The sequence below is a fragment of the Ambystoma mexicanum genome, chromosome 11 (genome assembly GCF_040938575.1).
Source record: "Ambystoma mexicanum isolate Mex_15411 chromosome 11, UKY_AmexF1_1, whole genome shotgun sequence".
NCBI classification, from domain to species: domain Eukaryota; kingdom Metazoa; phylum Chordata; class Amphibia; order Caudata; family Ambystomatidae; genus Ambystoma; species Ambystoma mexicanum.
Genome location: NC_090934.1, coordinates 710,484,091 through 710,505,992, shown reverse-complemented (window position 1 = coordinate 710,505,992; position 21,902 = coordinate 710,484,091). Strand labels below are relative to the sequence as shown.

Here is a 21,902-nt window from a genome sequence, read left to right as displayed (position 1 = left end):
AATTTAAAACACCAAAGTGAAAGCTCAAACATGGACCACTGTTTTCATGTTTTTAAAGAAAACCTGTTCACTTAACATTGCACCTAATGAAAGTTCCTGCTAAAAATATGCCAGTTCTGCTAAGTTTACATTTCAAATGTTTACCGTAAAAAGAATACTTGGGTATTAAAACATTACAAAATAACACCACATGTGATTAAATAGGTGTTGTGTGCTTCATGACTGCTAAACTAACAGGTTTTACTTCCACACCACTTTTCCAAAACCTTAAGTGCCATCATCGCCATGTGCTAATAGGCGTATAAACCTCAGGAGGAGCTATCGCATGGGATAATGACCCTTTAACAACTTATGTCCCTCTGCATTGCTTTGGGCCATAAAATGGTGGCGGGTCAATATTCTGCGATAACAATCACTCCCTCGGTCTATAATACTATACTGATGAATATAAAATGTGGTTGTAGTTGCGTTGGATGATAGGCAACAATAGTACAATTATTTTGGCTTGGATTCTTTTGGGGGAATTTATTGAATCGCAAATTATAAAAACGTGGACTTATGCTCAATAATGAAGATTTTAATATATTTCTTGACGAATTTGTATCGATACAGACTTCATATAAGCCAAGATAAACAATTGTTTTAAAAATGTGTCCGGCGACCAACCTGCCACCCCTGAAATGTGTCCTGCATGCTGCAGCAAATTTGGCCACATCATCCCGACCCTCCTCAAACTGCACTGGCTCCCACTACAAGCCAGTAACACCTTCAAATCATTTTGTACCATCAACGAGGCTGTCATCCTGAAGTCCCCAAGCTACCTGACTGAGAAACACAGCATATCCAGGGGCCTACGATCCACCAGAAGTAGGGCAATGTGCAGACTTGAATTATAGCAGTGCAGGAAGGAAACAACGCAGGCATTCTCTGTCTGCGCTCCAAGACTCTGGAACCTCCTGCCCATCAACATCAGACTTGCCCCATCCCTTCGACAGTTCAGGAAAGAGCTCAAGACTTTCCTCTTCAAGGAATGGCTCCTCCGTAAACACCTTTGTCCTCACACCTTGCACTCCCCTCCCTACCTGAGACTTTGATCTGCTCCCCACTGTCTTTCCCTCCCATGCTGCCGATTGCCCACCCTCCCCTGTTAGCTCCCTGCTGCTTTCTTCTCTGCTTCCCTCGGTGTTCTTCCCCCGATTGTAAAGCGCTCTATTGCGTCCCAAAACTAGGTCTGCGCTCAATAAATACCCTAATGATAATGTAACACCCACGATACAAGGTGTAGGTTGAGTCAGTGCTGCTAATGGGAAATTGGTGTTGATTGTGCGCTCGGAATAGATGGTGTTACAATAAGAATAGCGCACGTTTTAAGAGAACTCCTGTAACAGAGCAAGCACTGGGCCGTTTTTATAAATGAAAGACACACCGCAGCTCATTTGCACATCTTCCTTCAATGTATTGCTGCAACCTCCTGGGCTGTTGTCATACTTGAGGCCGGGCAACGGGGCAAGCGTGCCATTTCATTTGAAGTGTCCCTGCCCCTTTACACACACCCCTCGTGTGCATGCATGTGACTTACAGGCAAGCTCCTGCCATCCAAATGTGTACTCCTACCCGCAAGAGGGTAGGCAATAACCTCGGCTGGTCGGGGGTAGGGGGCTGTAATATGTGCACAGTTCCAGGGATGTCATTTAGGGGTTGCCAGGGGACGCAACTGCTACCCCTGGGGTCTCCCTTGCTACACCTAAAAAAAAAAAATGTTAACACTTTTTTTTTAATGCAAGATCCTAGGCTGTGGCCAGCGCCATGTGGATCTTTGCTTCTGGAGTGGCTGGCTTTCTTGTTCAGGCCTATTAAAAAAAAACATCAAAAAAAGAACACAGGTTCCACAAGTCTAACACTTTCAGCAGTGACCCTAAATAAGAAAGAATGGGAATACCAGATTATTTATCTTTCTAGAATTCTATACAATATTTGCTAAACTCACTAACGGTTTATTTCAGGCACACTTCAGGGGGCGAGTCACTGATTTAGTCTGTTCTTAAACACCTCAACTCAGCCTTTCATCCTTCTGAGGTCGATAAATGAGTACCAACCCAGGTTGGGTGATATTGTATGTATACTTGTTCTCTATACAGCACTTAAGCGTATGCTATATAACAACACATCATTATCATTTGGCCATGGACGTCTGCTTGCATTCACAGTAATTTGGTAACATGGGCCTATACACACTGATTTTAACGATACATATGGCGATCCATTCTTGTAAGAAATGTGTATCACACTATAGTAATATTGTAACCATATTTTTGTAGTGTGCTTAGCAACAATGCTATGTGATGCCACTTCCTGTTTTGTTAAGGGCGTGAAAGGTCGTGTTCCATCCCTTCCCGTGATGTCACTTTGGGGTGGGGTCAAATGACGTCACTTCCTGTGATGTCATCAGAGGTCAAAAGTCATGTGGTGTCACTTCCGCTACCCCTGACATTTTGGTGAAAGGACGTCCCTGCACAGTTCCCTCATGTGACTAGCTGCTGATTGCAGAGTGATCTACAGCAAAGCTCCCCTGTATACTCTTGTCTTGGCAATCCCCATGACCGTTCATGGAAATGTGTGCAATGCTGTTTACGATGTAAGGCTTTGCTCGCGAGCTTGTGGCTGGGGGGCATCTTGCACCCTATGGTTTTAAAGTGCATGTTATACACGTCAGGCCATTGAGCGAGACCAAAATAAGGATTGTGGGTCCAGAAATACGACTGTCAGTCAGGGTAAGAGTGAATTGCCATTATTGTAATAGGGGGCTGCCATGTCTTGTTACCTAGGTGCAAAACATCGGAGTGTTAGCTGATGAATAAGGTGGGGGGACTCATTAACATACGCCATGGGATGTGATGTCACCAGAAATTGGCATATCAAGGTGAAATATGCACATTTCATTCAATTGGTTTTGCATAACCATACAAATTGCACAGGACGAATGGCATTTGCCTTTCATAAAATCAACACACACAAAAAACCAAGAGAGGATTTTTCTAGAAATAGCCTTGTGAAAACGTTAAAAGGTGTGTATGTTTTAAACTCCAAGAATCAATAATATTATTTTCACTGGAACATCTAGTCCTGAAATGTGACATTTCACCTTTAGTTGTATGCGATTGTTCATCGCACAGCCTGTGAACCTGGCGACCACGGTTCAAATCCAGAGGACGGTGTAAATGTATAAGTTAAAAAAATACAGTCAATGCGTCTCATTTTACACACAGCCTCTAAAATACCCAGGGGGACGGTGTCCACCTTGTGAAAAAAGTGGGTGTACGCCGTCGACCCGCGTGCACCCAATATATGAGCCGCGAGCTGAAGGCTGGGAACTTCCATCTCATGCTTATCAGGGGTTTGTGGCCTGGTCTCTCGTCATCCGATCTGGAATCATTGATCGATGCCTTCATCTCCACGCTTCTTGGCATGGTGGCATGACGTGGCACTGTGGCCTAGATAGAAACCACAATGATAGTTGCCCAGAGCAATGCCAGTGGTTTGGATCTGTTCAAATGCGTCCATGCACCATTCTTTGGTTTTGCATAATTACCTAGTAGTGGGAAGGGTGGTCCCAGACGTAGGCGCCTAGCTTCCTGCACATAGAGACCCAAACTACACCTCACTGAGGACCCGCAATGAGGCCGAACCATGTCTGGACTTGCTTGTGCTAGAAGTGGTAAGGGTGGTCCCAGACGTGGACGTCTAGCTTCCTGTACATAGAGACCCAAGCTACACCTCACTGAGCACCCGCAATGAGGCTGAACCATGTCTGGCGTTGCTTGTGTTAGAAGTGGGAAGGGTGGTCCCAGACGTGGGCGCCTAGCTTCCTGCACATAGAGACCCAAGCTACACCTCACTGAGGACCCGCAATGAGGCCGAACCATGTCTGGTGTTGCTTGTGTTAGAAGTGGGAAGGGTGGTCCCAGACGTGGGCGCCTAGCTTCCTGCACATAGCGTCCCAAGCTACACCTCACTGAGGACTCGCAATCAGGCCGTACCATGTCTGGCATTGCTTGTGCTAGAAGTGGGAAGGGTGGTCCCAGATGTAGGCGCCTAGCTTCCTGTACATAGTGTCCCAAGCGACACCTCACTGAGGACCCGCAATGAGGCCGAACGATGTCTGGACTTGCTTGTGCTAGAAGTGGGAAGGGTGGTCCCAGATGTAGGCGCCTACCTTCCTGTACATAGTGTCCCAAGCGACACCTCACTGAGGACCCGCAATGAGGCCGAACCATGTCTGGCGTTGCTTGTGTTAGAAGTGGTAAGGGTGGTCCCAGACGTGGGCGTCTAGCTTCCTGTACATAGAGACCCAAGCTACACCTCACCGAGGACCCGCAATGAGGCTGAACCATGTCTGGCGTTGCTTGTGTTAGAAGTGGGAAGGGTGGTCCCAGACGTGGGTGTCTAGCCTCCTGTACATAGAGACCCAAGCTACACCTCACTGAGGACCCGTAGTGAGGCCGAACCATGTCTGGCGTTGCTTGTGCTAGAAATGGGAAGGGTGGTCCCAGACGTGGGCGTCTAGCTTCCTGTACATAGAGACCCAAGCTACACCTCTCTGAGGACCCGCAGTGAGGCCGAACCATGTCTGACGTTGCTTGTGGCCTTGTGCAGGAGGGCTGTGGACCGAGCAGTTCAGGGTAGGGTGCCCCTTTTGAGGTGGGGTCAAGCCTGATATGCACACGGGGTTTCCCGTTATGTAAGAGCACCGTGGGCTCAAAAACGATCGCTTGCAGGATTTCCCAGCACAACACCAGTTACTTTCACTCAAATGCTTGCATCCATCCTTCGAGTTTCGCATGACATCCCACGAGGTCATGTGACAGCAATATAACATTACATTGCATAATATAAGTATTTATATAAAACTCCACGTTGAGCAAGTTAACTCCCAGCAGAGCAAAGACAGTCTATTCTACTAAACTCACAGTTTACAGTTACACAATACGAACGTATTCTCAGTGTGCACAATTTCAATACAAGCACAAAATATGCAGGACCTCGATATATTCCCCAATTGACAAGCTCATTGTGCAGCCAGTGTGACCATCCCGGTATGTATAATACCATTACATTCCCAGTGTGACCTACACAGCATGTTGACATGTTGCAAACTCCCAATTGTACCGCCCCAAAAATACCAACAGTTTGCACAATCCCATCCTATGGCCACTTGTGCATTGCAGGTACGACGTCAGCTGGCCCGCTGCTGGTATGCCAATCCCAGCAGATGCTTCATCTGCCCACCCCCAGAGTAGCCCCGAGTTCACGAGCCCAGTATGTTGGACTTGGCCACCGCTCTAAACATCCTATTCGACTGATGCCTTCCAGTGTGTGTGCCGCCTGGAGACGTCCACCAGGTTCGACGATTGAGAAACCAGTCCAGTTCCCAGTGTGATGGCAACCCCAGTATAACCCACTGAAAAATCCCAACTCAGACCAGCTATTGTGACTCCCTGCTTGCTCAGCTCAAACTGAAAAGATGCCACACGTATTCCTATGCCCCACAGAGCATAATGGCAAGCAGCGTGGAGAGACGCGGGGCCCGTCACACTGGCGCTGCCCCCAACATCTGCCCGCCACTACATCAGGTGGCGACTCAAAGGGAAAGGACAATGTACAAATGAAAGCAGAGGAGGGAACGGGGAGGAGAGGGGCCAACTAAGGAGACAAGGAAGAGGAAATGGGTGAGATTGAGAAGCAAAAAAGGTGGCAGAAACACATAACGTGAAAATTAAGAGTGGTAAGAGGCCAAAATCAAGAGGGTGCCGGGGTGCTCCATCTTGATGCCTGCCGGTGGAGGTAAGGCTTAAGGTCTGACAAGCCCCCTCCATCGGCAGGATTAAAAGGAAGTGCGTTCTGTGGACGTGTGGTTGATTACAGGATGCAATACTTCATCTACAAAGTGCCCAGAGGCATTTGGATTTGCGATGAGCACTATAAAAATATTACCTTTGACTCGCGCGACAGAAGCATAGGGGGGAGCGAACAGAGCATGACACCCCCATGACAGAAGGGATGGGCCGACAGACCATGGGAAAAAGAGATGCTGGAGGAGAAGATTCTGAGGAGGATGAACAGGAGAAGAAGGAAGGCGGCAGGGGTGGTAAGGGAGGCACCATGAGTATGAGACTTAAGGGGTAAAGAGAAGGGAGGCATGGACACAGAATAAAAGACGAACAGAAGCACGACTAAATATCCAGGTGCCAGACAGAGAGAACCGGGCGAGAAACAAGCGCCACAGGGGCTCTAGAGAAGAGCAGACGCCATCTTAACTCGCAAGAGGCTTAATCTTAAAGGCACATTTTCCCCTCATAAGTCTTTCTGGGTGAATTGTTCAAGGCCACCTCCCTGCAGGTGCTGGTGCAGGGGCGGGGTATCTCTTTCCGGGAGGTGGGGGAGGGGGCAATATCCTTGCAGTCACTGCCTCTGTAAATGGGGTTAATAGTTACAGTTGCGGGGCGTGCCAGTAAACAAATTAAACGGGTACTTCACAGGTTTTACTGGGATTTATGTTATCTTGGATAGGTACAATAGGTCATCACAGAAGTCTATTTGTTAGTAAAGAATATTTTTGATACGTATATTTATAATTTTGTCAAGTTGTGTGGATTTTTCTGATATACACAACTGCAAAATGTTATGAAAAGTTTTATGTTGTAATTGCTACTTGTATGCTATATATCTGTATAGTGTATCCACAGAACATAAAATAAACTAAGCTGGGACATAAGCACCATCTCGGGAAAGAAAAGACAGGTTTTCTTTTTGAGGACCACTGGCATGTACTGCTGGAGTCCTGTCTAGTAAGGTCGTAGTGTACACATTGAAGCTCACATTGGAGTCCCCCGCTTACCATTACAGTAAGCGGGGGACAGGAAAAAGAAGAAAAAAAAGGACCCAGCAGCCTCAGCACCGCCCCACGTCATTGGCATCGACATTTTCGTCAGCACAGTCACAGGTGGTGCAGCGAACACATAGATTCATGTTAAGTTACACAGTGGTTAGAAAGTCTGGTTTCACCGTAGATCTGGGTACACCAGAGCTTTAAGTGGGCCAGGGCTAGCTGCATCTGTGCTCCTACAGGGTCCAAAATGTGCCCTGGGATCCACAGTGCTCCTCTACCAGATTTCAAACTAGGAAAGTCAATGAGGAAATCTGAGTGTCTGCATTGAACTTCCCCAGTAGATGGCACTAATACCTATGTTTAAAATCACATCATTTGTTTCATTAATTTTTAATTCAATTAATTGTTTTTTAATACTCTGTAGGGTACATATGTTACGTTATGTTATGTTAGCGGTACTTGTATAGCGCACCGTCACCAACAGAATTGGTCCCCAGGTGCTCTGGTGGATCTGTAAACAAGAAGGGTGGGGGGAGAGTTAGTCGGGAGGAGGGGAGAAGGAGAGTGGGAGAAGTGGTGTGCTGTTGGCAGCTTCAGCTCGGTATACACCGAGTGCTGGGCTTTTGTGCTAATATCAGATCGGATGAAGGCCTTCAGTGCTGTGGGTGAAGTTTATGTGTTGTTGATGCAGTGTTGTAAAGTGCGTGCGGGTTGCTGGGAGAGAGATGGTTGTGTGGTTTTGTGTGGGTTTAGGTATGCAGAAGATTGAGGGTTGGGTTAGTGGGGTCTGTATCCTGGTTCAGGTACTTATGATTCCGTTAGAGTTGGATACCTGTGGGTTGGGTTGTTGCTGGTTCCTCGTGGCCGACTCGATTTGGTGGTGTTGTGATGATCCAACTGTATCCTATTGAGTATAGTTTGGATTGGTGCGTGCATCTGAACCTAATCTTAGGTGTGGGACTGGGTGGGTGATATCTTTTCTCAGGTGATCTAGTGTGACCCTGGTCGGTTAAAAAAGTAAATACCTTGTTTGATTTTTGCAACATATTTTAATATTGAAGTCATGTCGTTAACATCATTTAATAAAATTGACTACTCTGTCAGAATCAAGGATTTCCTTCAAAAGACCTTATGGGTGGGAACTTGCGTGGACTTATTTTGATGTGCTGTTACTTATATAAGTGAATATTGTTTAATAAATGTGTGATTGGTGATTATATGTAAGACACATCTGTAAGTAGATTGCACTCCCTTGTATAGCAGGTACGGAAACTCGAAAGGCTCTTTTATGCCACTGCTTTAGCTCTGTAGGCCATCCTTAAAGATTCCTTAGCTGCCTGCGATGTTTAGGCCATGCTGGACACCACTTCTTCGGCGTTGCTATAAAATGTATCTGGCGAGTCATTAGGCCCCTCTGCCGCGCAGTTGCTTATCCCACTTAAAGCACACGTTCTCCGAGAGTAGGGGGACGGGATGTGTGTGTGCAGGAGGGGGTGGGCAGCTCGCGTGTGTTATTGTCATGGTTACTGCGCCATGTTTGCTTGCACAGCCCGCAGGCTGATCAGAGGTTGGTAGTGGTTAGCCGCCCCCCCCCCCCACACCCCCCGCACCATCCAGCCCATCCTGGTTCGAATGGATGAGCCACTCTCTGATCGCGACGTTTAAACGAGAGAAGCTATAATGCCACGAAAATACCCAAGAATATTGCACCACGCGGTAAACATCGCCACAGTATCTGTATTATTATGAGGGCCGCAGCTCCAGAGCGCAGCGCAGCGCACAGGACGCCCAAACATGAATGGCCGCGGAGAATGGGCACTGCCACTGCGCCGGATGGGGCCCGCCTCCCATAGGTCCCTGCTCCTAACACAGGAATTTGCCTATCAGGCGCGAGGTGAGCATCTCCCCTGGTAACAGCGGTGGGGCGGGCTGCTGCGCTCGGGCGACACTACTCCAGTCCATTCATCGTCCAATAGTATCGAGAGGGCCCCCGGCCACGGCAGTGCGGTTACCATGCCAAGAACAACACAGCGGTGTGGTGTCCTCGTGGAGTGCGGACCCGCGTACCTCGTACCTCACAGCGTGGGGTCCTTGGAATGCGGCTGGGGGAGCGTGGGGGGGGGGGAGGGCTGCCACCCGAATGCACGCCCAGGGCCACATAATAAGAACATGAGTGCAATATAACTTGAGACACCTGAGAAGAAAGAACCACAAAAGAAAAGGACAATCCGCGAGTGGGAGTATACAGCCCGTGTGCACATCTCCGTAGTGCCCGGCCCTGCTTTCTTTTCTAAACAAAGGGCATGATTTAAATGCAGGCGTAATAAAAGGAGGCGCAAGTTGTGTGTGCACTGACCCCGGGTCCGAATTGCTGGCTGGGCCTGTGGGGACAGAGCACACACCCCAGGGATTGCATGAGAGTCATTTCGGATACTGCACCCCCAAACCCCCCACCTTTTTTATTTATTTGTTACCACCACTGCAACCCATTGAAGCCAACCCTTGTCCCTGGGGGCAATCTCTTCACGCCGGCCCAGGCTGGAAAGCGCACGTGATTGAACCGGTATCGAACACACGGCTGGAGCCCAGGCTTCCCGGGCAGGCATCAGAAGCCTGCCACAAGCGCAGCATTGAGGTCTTGTGTTACACCCCTCCTGGCTCCTGCGGTGCCCTGGGAGACATGGAATGGAACAGAAAACGGCACGGAGGGCGAGGGGGCCGAACCACGGTGTCCAATTCGGAACAGTGCACCCAGGTGCGGTAGCGGACAGGGGAAATAGGACGTTATGCCCTTAACATTTCGCCATCGCGATGGACGTCACAGCGCCCACTTTGAACGGCAAGCAAGGGGCAATGGGCATTAGCAACAAAACAGGCAACGCCGCTGACAATAAACCGTTTCCAATAGACCCGCAGCGGCTTGGCTTATAAAATGCACGTTGCTGCTTCTGGACAGGGCGCGCATCACGTGCACGCCATCTCCAACCACACCTGCCCAGGGCACCGCCGATGAGCAGTGGTTACCAAAAGTGGCCATGGACACGAAACAGTGGTGGCACCCAGCCCCCCCCCCCCCCCCCCAGGACATGGCACTGTAACCGCCTCCCTGTACCTGGACCCGCACAAGCATCCCTGTGCCTGGCACTGCGACGCATGCTCTGGCACTGCACCCGCGACCCCTGTGCATGTCCCCCCTCCACATAAAAGCTGCACCTCCACCCCCACCCCACGGCACTGTACCCGCATCCCTCCAGGTGAGCTAAGCATGCTGCGGGGCTATCTTACCAGCTTCCACCCCTCGGGAGAGGAACAGGGCGACCCCGATGCCCAAGAAGAGGTGGAACGTGGCCCGGGCGCGGCGTCTTCTCTGCGGGGGGCACGCTCCCGCGCTCACACCTGCCCAGGTTTCAGGTAGTACCCGCAGGTGCACGCAGCCGTGCCCAGTCTCGCCGAGAGCCATCTCTGACTCCTGCGGGCACCCACTTGTGCGGCCTGTCAGGGCGCCGTCCGCGCAGTGACTCCCTGGGGACTCGGGGGAGAAGGTGCTTCTGTCCAGTGGTGTGGGCGCCGCAGCCCAGGGCTCCCAGTCCCGCTGCCCGGGCGGGAGGAGGTGTGGTCACCTGGCGTCCTCTGTTGCTCAGGGATGCTCCTGTTGTTGCAGCGGGGAAACGTCCCTTCATTGAGAAAGAAATCACGTAGCAACCGGAGCAAGCACTGCTCCGGGAGGTTCACAGTCTGCGAGGCCCTCTGCTGGCCGAGAGTGGCGCTGCACCGAGGGCTTCTGCTTCACGCTTACCTGCGGGAAACCACAGCCTGCTGCGGCCTTACTACTAGGCCTCTTACTAAGATTCACGCCTTTCTTGGCCAAGACTCATTTTGGCCATACCCTTTTCTCACAACTTGGACACATTGTTTGGTGACACTGTAATCGACGATACCACTGGCGAGCATTTGGAGTTGGCGAGCTATGTACATCTGACTAGCATTGCCTTTGCAGAATTGGCTATAGCTGTCCTGTAGTTGGACTCCACATAGGAAGAGCATTTTTTTCCCGAAGGTGTTCGACAAATCTTCACAAAAATTTCAAAAAATACAGACTGCTATTTTTTTGTGACGTTTTGCTACGGGGTGAGGGATCATCTAGTCCCAAAAAGTGTTTTTGTCAAATTTAACACACATTTTTCGACCAAAAGGTGCAACAAAACAATTGCCCGCTACAATCCACAGACCCACATACCACTTTTGGCCACCTCATTGGATACTTGGGCACAGGTCTTCGAGCCTTTTCAAGAGGTGGTAACCAGATCGGTTACTGAAAGAGTTCTGTGGGCGGACGCAGGGGGTGGGCGATGTGGCATTTTCAGGGGCCACCCTTTAGTCCGCTGACTTTTTGTAGCGTTCATCAGGACTCTGTGTTGCACACACTTTAAAAAGGAAGCTATTGTAGCCCACTTGGAGTTTCCCCAAACGGCCTCTCATAGGGATCAAATATGCTCCAAGAATTTTAACTAAAATGGCTGCTCAGCCACAGGAATCTCCAGGCCACTGACCAGCGTAGGACTGGGCCATACAATTGTTTCAGGTACCAATGAAAAAGTGGCCCACAGATTCAAATGGCTATTCATTCCTGTTGTGGCACTGTTTCAATAGTAACCAAGGGGGAGTTTTTTTAGGAAGTGAGATGCAAATTGTGCATTTTAAAGAATATGTATTCAGCAACACTGGTTAAAACTACTAGCCACAGAGTGAATTAACTCATCAAACTGGCCCACTTTGATCAAAAAAACGGGCCCACACCAGCATTTTGTGTTTTTGGTTCAGTTATGGGCCTATTGCCCTATAGGCCAGTCCGAGCCTGCCACTGACTGTGTCTGAGGGTCACTGGAGCCCAAGGGCCACCACCAGCTCCAGGAGGCTAACCACCATCGAGGGTGCTAGACCAGGGGCCACCGATCGAGTCAATGTCACAACGCCTACTGACGAATTTCTGTGATTGTGCAGGGCCCGGGACATGGGCAAGGGCCATGAAAGAGTACAGTGCCCACTGGCCATATCCATAGGTAAATGTGGGGTACCCAGGCGGGGCTAACGTCATTTTATTAACAAAAATATATATAGCAAATTCAATCTCCGCAAACTAAATGAAAAGTAAACCTTTCCCAAAACTTCCTTTTATGGATGCAAGCTTGTTTTATTTTTATTTGCCAACCATTTTGTTTTTCTCTCTACTGCAATTCTATAAAGCAGTTATTTGCTTTGCGCAGAGTCTGCCACACTTTTGCAATGCCACACTCCCTCATCCAAATGAAGCACTGTCTCCAACTCAGCCATCTTTAAATTCCTTGCTCCGCCTCTCTGCATCTGGCTCTACCCCAGTTTCAGTAAACAAGTCCTCAGAAATCCTGGCCCATTCACTAAAAAGCAGCAGTTCATCCCTAAACTGCTCTTCCCCAGACACCGGAGCCACGACTAACCCAATTAAATCAATGACCGTATTTTGCTTTTAAACCCCAGAAAAGTAACTTTTGAGGAAAACAAATTTGCAAATGTTTTCCTTTTGCTGGAAAACACGTGCTTGTGGTTTTCTATCCTAGTTTCATTTTTTCAGTAACAGGGATTCCCATTTTTGCGAGAAGTCAGATCCGTCTTGCAAGAAAATTGATGCCTGTTTGTGCAAGTGGAAAAAAGCAAAGGTTTTGCAAGAAACAAGCACATCTGAACATTTTTGCAAGGTGAATTTCAGTTTGCACACTCCTACTTTTAATGACCGTCTGAATGAGCTGGTGCTTCTTTATGAGGTAAGAGGCAAACAGCATCAATACTGTTTAGTCAAACCCCATATGGATAGCAAGGATGCTGAAGAGGGTCTTGTGGTTGGTGGTGTGAAAGCAGACAATAGACCAACAGCTGAGGGAGGGGGGCGGGGGTGGGTCACTATTGCCTATAATGTGAAGAGCAAAGTAAGGGATGCAGATTGTGGCTGTAGCTGTGCTGCGTCTCAGTCAGAATCTGAACTGATAATCCCAAAGAGGTTGTGGTGGGTGATACTCACATGTACATCGAGGAAGATTGTGAACTTAATGGTCTTCCTCATGCAGTTTTGGTGTGCGATGGGTCGGATTTGGCTAATCTTTAGCGAATCAGGGAAGACGCCTTGAGTGAGAAAGGCGTTACTGGTGTGGGATACGTGCTTCTCCAGAGATGGATTTCACCCTCAAGACAGGGAGGACCTTATCTTCACAGGAGGAGGACTTGAAAGCTGTAAGAAGGTTGAACAGGTTTCTTTGTTTATTGAGCTTGGTCTACCTTGAAGTGTCACATGGGTGGCTGGGGGGGTTGACGTGTCATTTGCTTGGAGCTGTGCATGTGGTGTCTGATGATATTTATTCTGACCCTGAAAAACATGTCGGTGTTGTATTTGTCTGTGGACTGCATACTTGTGAGATCGGGAAAGGGTGTATGTGGTGTTGGCCAGCATTGAACATTATTATTATAATTTTTTTTATCAGGTTTTGGTGTAGCTCTTCTTGGCAGTTGCCACCCACTTCTAAGTACTGTAATACTACTGTTATTATCAAATGTAATGGTACTCCTCTTGTACCAGAGTGATGAAACGATGTGCCAACCATGCCAGGATTTGAACTTCCAAAGTGCTGGTTGGTATCAAGTGAAGGCAAACATTTAACTCTTGAGCAATCCTTGGGTTCTTTGCATGTTGGCTGCTTCTGCTATTGCTGACGCATAGGAGCAGACTTTGGTTGCTTTGAGGTGTGTTCCACCAGCTGATCACAGCGTGTTCATGTTTAGGATATCTCCTTGATGTGGGTTTCTAAAGATCTTCTCTTCTCATCAGATGGTGCGATTGCAAAGTTTTGTGTGTTCCATGGTGCAAAGGTCTTGCACCAGTTCATTCACAGCTTCACACGTGTGTGAATGTTGACACATGTTCTGTAACAGTGTGGCAGAGAACCTTCAGTGTCGGTAGTTTGGTCCATGATGGATGCCAGTGGGATGAGGTCTTCTCCAAGCAAAAAGAAAGGGAAGTTCTTGAAGAAGCGCTAAGATGTCTTGGTTGCCTGTGGCAGCTGTGTGGTGGAGCTTGATTAATATACAGGTCTGGTATATCTAGTTCATTTGTAGCGGTGGGAGGGAACGTCAGATGGCATAAGTACAAGGTCGAACTTGTTACATTTGATGTACATAGATTGAGTAGCACATTGTTTGATGTCCAGAGAAACAATATGATTGAAGCATGCTTCCCTGGATATCTTGTTTGCTTCTAACTCCAAGGAAGGTGGTGGGCCATTGTTGACTGTAATTTAGTGGTGACAACTGTGATTTCAACAGTGGAAGCTGGTTTGGACTTGGCTGGTCTGCAGATCAAGTGTAAGGTGGCTATCTAGGTGTGGTTTCCACACACATGGCTGGTGTTCGAGTAATTATCAAGTAATGTATGTTTCATGTGGCGAAAAAAGCTCTTTTAATGGTCATGTGGCCATTGTGACTAATCAGAATCCGACTTGCCTGGTCCCAAAATGGCCTCCGGGTAGCTTAAGATAAGTGGATTTTGTTATGTTTTCGTGGATGGTGATTGCTCCTGCTCTGGAAGAGTAAGAGTGTTTTTCGGCTGCGCCTGAGAGAGTGGGGGATTGTTTCACCCCACCCTAGTCTTCTATTTCATAGGTGGGGGTCAATTATTTTGGTCCACGGCCTGCTGAAAGCGTTATGCTCAGCCAGAATCTTTTGCTAATCTACCCCTTGTATCTAGTTGCTTCTGGAGGTGCTCCCAAACGGGGACTCTCTCTCTGCTCCTTTCTCTCTATACATAGCTTTTCCGTTCAACTTTCTTTAAATTGTTCATGTTAGAGTAGAGGTGGGGTTTCAGACTGACATTGGAATTATTAATACCGTTGGGGCTAAAATTAAGGTTTGTTCTGGCATCGTCCTCCAGTGCAAGTAACCGTAGTGTACATTTAAACAGCGTTCACCAATAAATTACATCCAGCCATTTTTTGCTTGATGTTGGCACGTGCCAAAGTCGGTTTGCTGTTAAAGAGAGGGGTGTGGCACTTACTGTACCCCTCGAAAGAATCTCTCAGTTTGTGGTTTGGGATGTGGTGGTGAAATGGTCTGTAAGGCTGGTGTTATATGGGCATTTGATTTTTCTAATGTTTTTGATTTCTTTCCGGCTCTGCCGGAGGCCCCTTGCTCCGACTCTCGGTAGGTTACCCTCTTGCCCTCTGTCTTTTCGTTATGTAAAAAAATCCCAGCAGATGTCACAGCCGTGAATGCATACTTTCAAGAGGTCTCCTTCAGAAACACTCCATTGCTAACACTAGTCTTAGGGTTTGGGGCGTCCCTATTCCTTTTAGGTGTTGGACGTTCAATGCGTGAAAGACTGGGGGAGCAGAATCTAGGAAACAGTGGAAAAAGTTAAGAAAATAAAAAGCATTTATTTACAGAAATGTCTTAGAGCAAAACATTATGAGGAGACACTCTAATGCCTCAAGTACTGTACAGAATCGTAGATGGAGTTTGTGACTATTCCCCAGGTCTCGTCACCCCTCCCCAGGATGGACCCCTTTCCTATGAGGCTAGGGAGGTGAGGCTGCTACCCAATAGTCCCCCTAGAGGTGGTAATATGCAGGAGGACCTCACAGGGAGGGACTCTCCTTATTGGGATACGGAGGTCCACCTGGGGAAACGCCTCCATACCGCCACCGCAGTACATAAACCTCTACCCTCATTACCACACTTATCATCCACTATTGATAGTGAGCTCATGTTCTATTGTGAGACACTGACGGTTCCAAATGTGAAGTATGCTCCAACTAGGAAGAACACGGGAAGCACCTGCAATGGATATGTGGAAACGCAATGAGCTACTGTTATGAGGGTTCTATGTTCTTATATCACCCATTTGTTTTTTGATGATTTTTTTCCTGACCGTTTTTTGCTTAAAAAAATCATCAACAAATTCTATTCTTTATTTTTGGGGTGTTGCCTCCCCTGAGCCTCCCCTATTATTTACTACCTATTACCCACCTCCTCTACCCTTTATATCCCCTTAACCCCCACCCATATTTGTCCACACGTTTTTCTGGCAAAAAAACTGTCTGAACAAAAAGAACCAAAAAAAAGGGAAATGTAACAACGCTGTACCATGACGAGGTGGCCCTCAGAAGGCATAAGGAATGAACAAGGAACTCTTAAAGGTGCAGTCGACGTTACACAAGGGTGGAGTCAACATAATAGAGCAAGCAAGAAAGGACTCAGGGAGATCCATGGCAGTAGATGTGTGTGCACCCCAAGAAGTTCAAACAGGGCTTTTTGGAGCAGAAGTCGAACAAGTCCTCGAGAGGAAAGAGGCGAGCCGATGGACGCAAGTAAAGCATCCAACTAGTCGGAAAGAAGCCGACACGCTGAGGTCAGAAAAGGATTGTGGTGGTGGCGTAACCCATAGCGGGTGTACCGGATGGCCCTGGGATGATGCTTTGTCCGTCAGCAGGAACCTGTCACAGAGCCGTGCAATAGAATAGAAAGAAGAAGCAGATGGCAAGAAGCAAGACCTGCAGCCCCATGAGGAACCAGTGAAGTATTCCTGCAAAGCAGGTAAGGGGAAAGAAAGTAAGGCTGGGTGGGTACCAGATGAAGGAAAAGTAAATCAAGAGTGCATCAGGAGTTATCTCTCTCGGGGCAGTGGCCAGTGCCACACCACTGCTATAAGCAAAATTAAGCAAGTGTGCATCGAGAGTCATCTTCCTCAGAGCAGTGGGTCAATCGCATACAACTGCTGAATCAGAGATTAAGGAAGAGGGCATCAGTAGTCATCACCATCGTCGCAGGGGCCAAGCCACTACCACTGCTCCAGGAATGTGCATCGGGAGCCGTCTCCTATGTCACAGTGATTTCTCAACTAAACATCAAAAGGAAGCCAAATAAGGCAGTGAGCTTTTATACTTCCTGGAAAGAGTTGAAGGGACTGATACAAGCTTTCTGTAAAAGTACTGAAGGATAGCGGTGGAGGACTTTCATAAAAGAAGCAGGGGAAAGGAGTCATTCCCCCTGTTTTGAAGGGACTCCGAAAGAACTATTAGCATGATAAAATTGAAGCAAGCAACCTGGAGAAGGGAGTCACTCTCCTGATGAAGGAACTTTACTTTTGTTGCAGACTTTTGCTTTAAGTGTTAGGGTTAGATTGCGAGGTTTCTGACAGAGGACAGAGAACATATTTTTCTACGGACATTCTGAAAGGATCCTGAAGTTTCCCTAGGTTACGGTAGGTCAAGCCCTTAGAAGTAGGGAGAAATAGGTTTTTCGCTGATAAATAAAAGTTTGTAGCCACAAGCATGACCCCTCCCTTATCAGTCTCCTTCTACACCCTCACAGGTTACAGGGAAGAAATCCACGGTCAGCAGGATTAAAGCAATTAATGCAAAACACACCATACCAAGATTTACAAAAAAAAGTCTTAATGCATGGCTCATAATAATGTGGACATACATGTGGCTTACTTTTGGCCAGGATTTACCACTCTGACATGTGTCAATAAATGAAATGTTAATCTATAAAAGATCCAATGGAGGACCACTTTAAATTAGCCAAATATCCCATCTTCTTGTATGACTGGGATGGTTCTCAAACATTACATAACGAAGGAGATGATGAGCTCCACCCAGCTGGTACATAAGGGGAACACATCTTCAGCATGGCCGAATGCCCTAGATCAAGTATGCAACAACTGCAAAAAGAGAACATGAAAAACAGCCCCAACAAATGGTTTGTAAGTGAATATGTCTTTTGGTGGTTAAAGATTGTAGGGGTAACTGCACCAGGACCCTTGCTCTTGGGAGTAGGAATACTACCTCGTATGTGATTCTGATGCTTTGAACAAAATGGCTGCCTTAAAAGTATGTAGTGGGTAGTAACCTACTGATCCAAGGTAAGCGGAAAAAGAGCTTAAGTGCTTCTCAAAATTACATCTGACCAATTCGTTCTTCATAATGAATAGATTATATTAAGCTCTGTTTTTCGAATTAGATTTTCAGAAATTGACCATAAAAACAAAAGGAAAACAATGTAACTAAAGTTATACACAATAACCTTTAACAACACCTACCAATCACAAAAGATGCATAGATTTTCAAGACACATAAAAACAATCATTGCAATATTACAATCCAACAATTCAACAATTATTAAAAGCAACAATTGATAGAAATTAAATATCTATATAAAAGCATTTGTGTCTCTACACATTATCAGACTGATTCATGGAATTATTTTCGCGAAAAACGCAAATTTGCGCGCCTTTCTGCCCGAAAATCACCATACTTCAAACAGGGATTTTCGGGCAGAAGGGTGCGCAAATCTGCGTTTTTCACGCAAATAATTCCCTGAATCAGGCTGTTTAACTATAGAGAATTTAAAAATCCAAACCACCACCAATACAATTGATGTAGTGCACCAAGCTAAGCAATTATACCAAAAAGTTTCCCAATCACCCAGAATCAATACATTCTGCAGCTTCTTAAAGTAAATCAATCTCTTTCCTTCCAAAGCATTACACACTGTCAGTAAATGTCTTAATGTCTCTGGTTTATCCTGTTCATTACAGAATCTGCAACAAGTAGAAGCCAATGTTAAAATGCCATACCTCAACAGGATTTCCTTGGTATGTACAGGGACATAATTTCACCAAAATGCCAGGGGTAGCGGAAGTGACATCCTACGACCCTTTTGCCCCCACCCTGAAGTGACACCACAGGAAGCGATGGAACATGACCTTTCACCCCTTCACAAAACAGGAAGTGGCATCACATACCATTGTTCCTAAGTACACTGTGAAAAATATGGTTACGATATCACTGAAATGTGATATACATTTCATACAGAATGGATCACCATATGTATCGTTAAAATCCGTGTGTATAGGCAATATTACCAAATTAATGTGAATGCAAGCAGACGTCCAAGGCCAGATGATAACGATGTGTTATTGTAAAATAAAAAACACTTATGCTTAAGCGCTTTATATAGAACAAATATACATACAATATCACCCAACTTGTGTGGGTACTCATTTATCGACCTCAGAAGGATAAAAGCCTTAGTTGTCCTTCCCGGGATTCAAATCTTCAAATCACACACACACACATCACAACAGCGGCGCTCAACCCACTGAGCCATCTTACCGGCTATAGTAAAATTAGCAATTACATGCCAAAATGTTTTCAAAATCAGAAAGAAAATGACACTGTAGTGAATACCATTAAACTGGTAACTGAAATTTAACAGCAGGCCAGTTCATCTGTAGGTTTGGTGCAAAGTTGGCCACATGTCAAGCCTGCATTGATCTACTTTTCAGGCTTCAGAGGTTGGCAAAATACATACCATTTGGAGGGTTCATAACTGTGTATTAAAAAATTGAGAGTAGCACATGGAAAGCAACCCACTCACACAGCATCCCGTACTATGGGCACTCATTACCTCATACATTCAAACCAACATCCTGAACAGCATGTCATGGAGATATGAAAGATAGACACATTACAACAAAGCATTACTTGCGGCACAATTAAATCAAGTGCCACTTTATATTCTACGGTCAAACATTTCTACACTGTACACAAGCTTTTAGGCACAAGGATTTTGTCAAGTGACCGAGGACACTGAGATGGAATGTCTTGTGATGATCGTAACAGAGACAAAGGCAGAAAAAAACATGCTATAACTGCAACTTGCGAAAAGCAAAATACATAGTCCGAAGTGGATGCTTATTCTACTCTAAATGCTTTTTGGACGTTTTTGTCTGCATTGTGAATTTGAGGTTTTTAAGAACACACTAAATCAGTACTCACCCCCTGAAGTGTGCCTGAAATAAATATGTATTGTGTCTAGCAATGATTGTATAGAATTCCAGAAAGACAAATTATCTGTTTTTCCTATTCTTTCTTATTTTACGGTCACTGCTCAAAGTGTTACATTGGTGGACCTCACAGTTTGTTTAAGAGGCCTTAACAAGAAAACCAACCACTGCGGAAACAAGGAGCCACATGGCACTGGCTACAACCCAGGAGCTTTAAAAAAAAATAACTTTTTTTTAGGGGTAGCAAGGGAGACATCTGGGGTCGCCGCTGCGACCCTTGGTGACCCCCAAATGATGTCCCTGGTATGTACTAAATTCCATTTAAACATTAGGAAAACACACTCTATCTGGATAGATGGAATGATATGCAGCCAAAAAATGCTTATACATGTTCCAAGGATAAATGGCTCAAAGAATCATATCCATGCATAGCTTCGATAGTGGCTATCCAGACCATTTCAAATAAGCAACATTTCACTTTTACAAGATTAATTACCAACTCATGAGTGGTTATGCCAATATTTGTTAGTAAATTTAGGCAAAATGTGGAAAATTCACATAAAAACATTAATAATCAGTATAAAAAACGAACATAAAATAAAGATACGCTCTACTTCTCTTTAAGATGAAACCTAAATAAATAAAAACATTGAAAATCCAGCGCCTCTGAACTTCTATTCGATATACAATCTTCGGAGCAATCTTACCTTGATAAAACATTAAAACCGGAATTATAGTGAATTTCCCATACTTGGCATCTACTAAACTGAGCTGATTAGAGAGGGCCAGTGCACGACTTTTCATCCACTCTCCAACTTGTAGTTTATGTTGTTTCGAGACAATTGGAAAAACAAGATAAATAAAACTGTTGACCTTTTCCAACACATTTTTACCAATCCGCCATTAAAACAAACATTTTATCTTTTTAGTACAGTGCATAGTTGTATTTTAATTTTTTTCTTCATTGATTTAAAAAAAATTGGAAGAGGCATAACTAGCAAAGGCATCAATTAAAAACTGCAGTCCCTTCAGCGTAAAATCAAACATCATAAAACCATCTGCATAGCTGTAAGGGATTTCAATCAGGCACACACCCAAGTCTCGCCTAGCATGTAGTGCGCAATAAAACCCTTATTTATTTTTGTCTATAAGTTCAATATTCTGAATGATATACCACTCATATCACACCACTCTCAAAATACCCCCCCCCCCCAGGTCACACTGAACCCAGAATCAGGATAGTTTGTAAAGGTAAATATTTATTTTATTTATTTAATATTCAAATCACACATACATTTAATATATATAGATATGGGGCAGCAACCACCTAACGGTGACAATACAATTCAGAAAATAAGTAAAGCAATTGAATTCACTCATACTAATGCAGAATAGAATACAGGAAAAAGAACAGTTTTGTTTTGTGAACAGATAGAGTTTAGGTTAATATTCCCCTACAAAGTTTTGTTTAAATACAAATGAGCAATCCTACACCAATGTGAGTAACCAGCAGGTATTCAGGCATGAAAGACAAGGTCTAGAGTTTATAGACAATCGTCCCTCCCCAAACAAGAGAGAGAACCATTTTGGCAAATGACACCGACAGGTATAAAATTGCTTTGTAAAATAATGCAAAAAGGTGCAAAAATGCTTACAGGGATAGAATTTCTGAGGAAAGCTACACTAAACAGGTCCTAACACACATGAGCTATAATATGAACAACGGTACACACTTTAGATCAGGATAGGATGAAAAAAGCACTTTGAAATGGGCAAAGGACACGTGTAAACTTTGGCTAAAATTGCAAATTCCGGCAAACCTTTACTTTACGGGTTTCAGTTGTGGATGTAGCTAAGGGTCTTGGGTATCAGTGAGAGTTGGAATTTCTTTTCTATCTTTAAAACTGAAGAGGTTATAGAGGTTTTAGTGAGAGGCGTTTTTGCAAAATAGGCACGAAAATGGAAACAGAAATTTGGTTTTAAAAATGACAGATGGGTTTACTTATACTATATTAAGGACTATGAAAAAGAGGATGCCACACATGAAACCTCACAGCTACGTGGCCAGCGCAACCAGTCCGTGGTGGATATTCGATTTCTGGGATTTACTTTAGTTATTCAAAATCACTAGAGAGTTATGGTTTTGTA

At 45.7% G+C, this 21,902-nt stretch overlaps 1 protein-coding gene across 3 annotated transcripts in view; it reads right to left on the bottom strand.

Annotated features, from left to right (window-relative positions):
- Positions 1 to 10,599, bottom strand: part of KIAA1549L (KIAA1549 like) — a 739,655-nt gene extending 729,056 nt beyond the window's left edge. For 2 of the 3 annotated variants that reach the window (XM_069623580.1, XM_069623581.1), the window contains exon 1: positions 10,172 to 10,599. In XM_069623580.1, coding sequence (XP_069479681.1) covers positions 10,172 to 10,346 — 175 coding nt within the window. In that variant the 5' untranslated portion in view covers positions 10,347 to 10,599. The remainder of the gene's footprint in view (positions 1 to 10,171) is intronic. The other variant, XM_069623582.1, reaches the window with a different exon arrangement.
- Between the last annotated feature and the right edge of the window lie 11,303 nt (positions 10,600 to 21,902).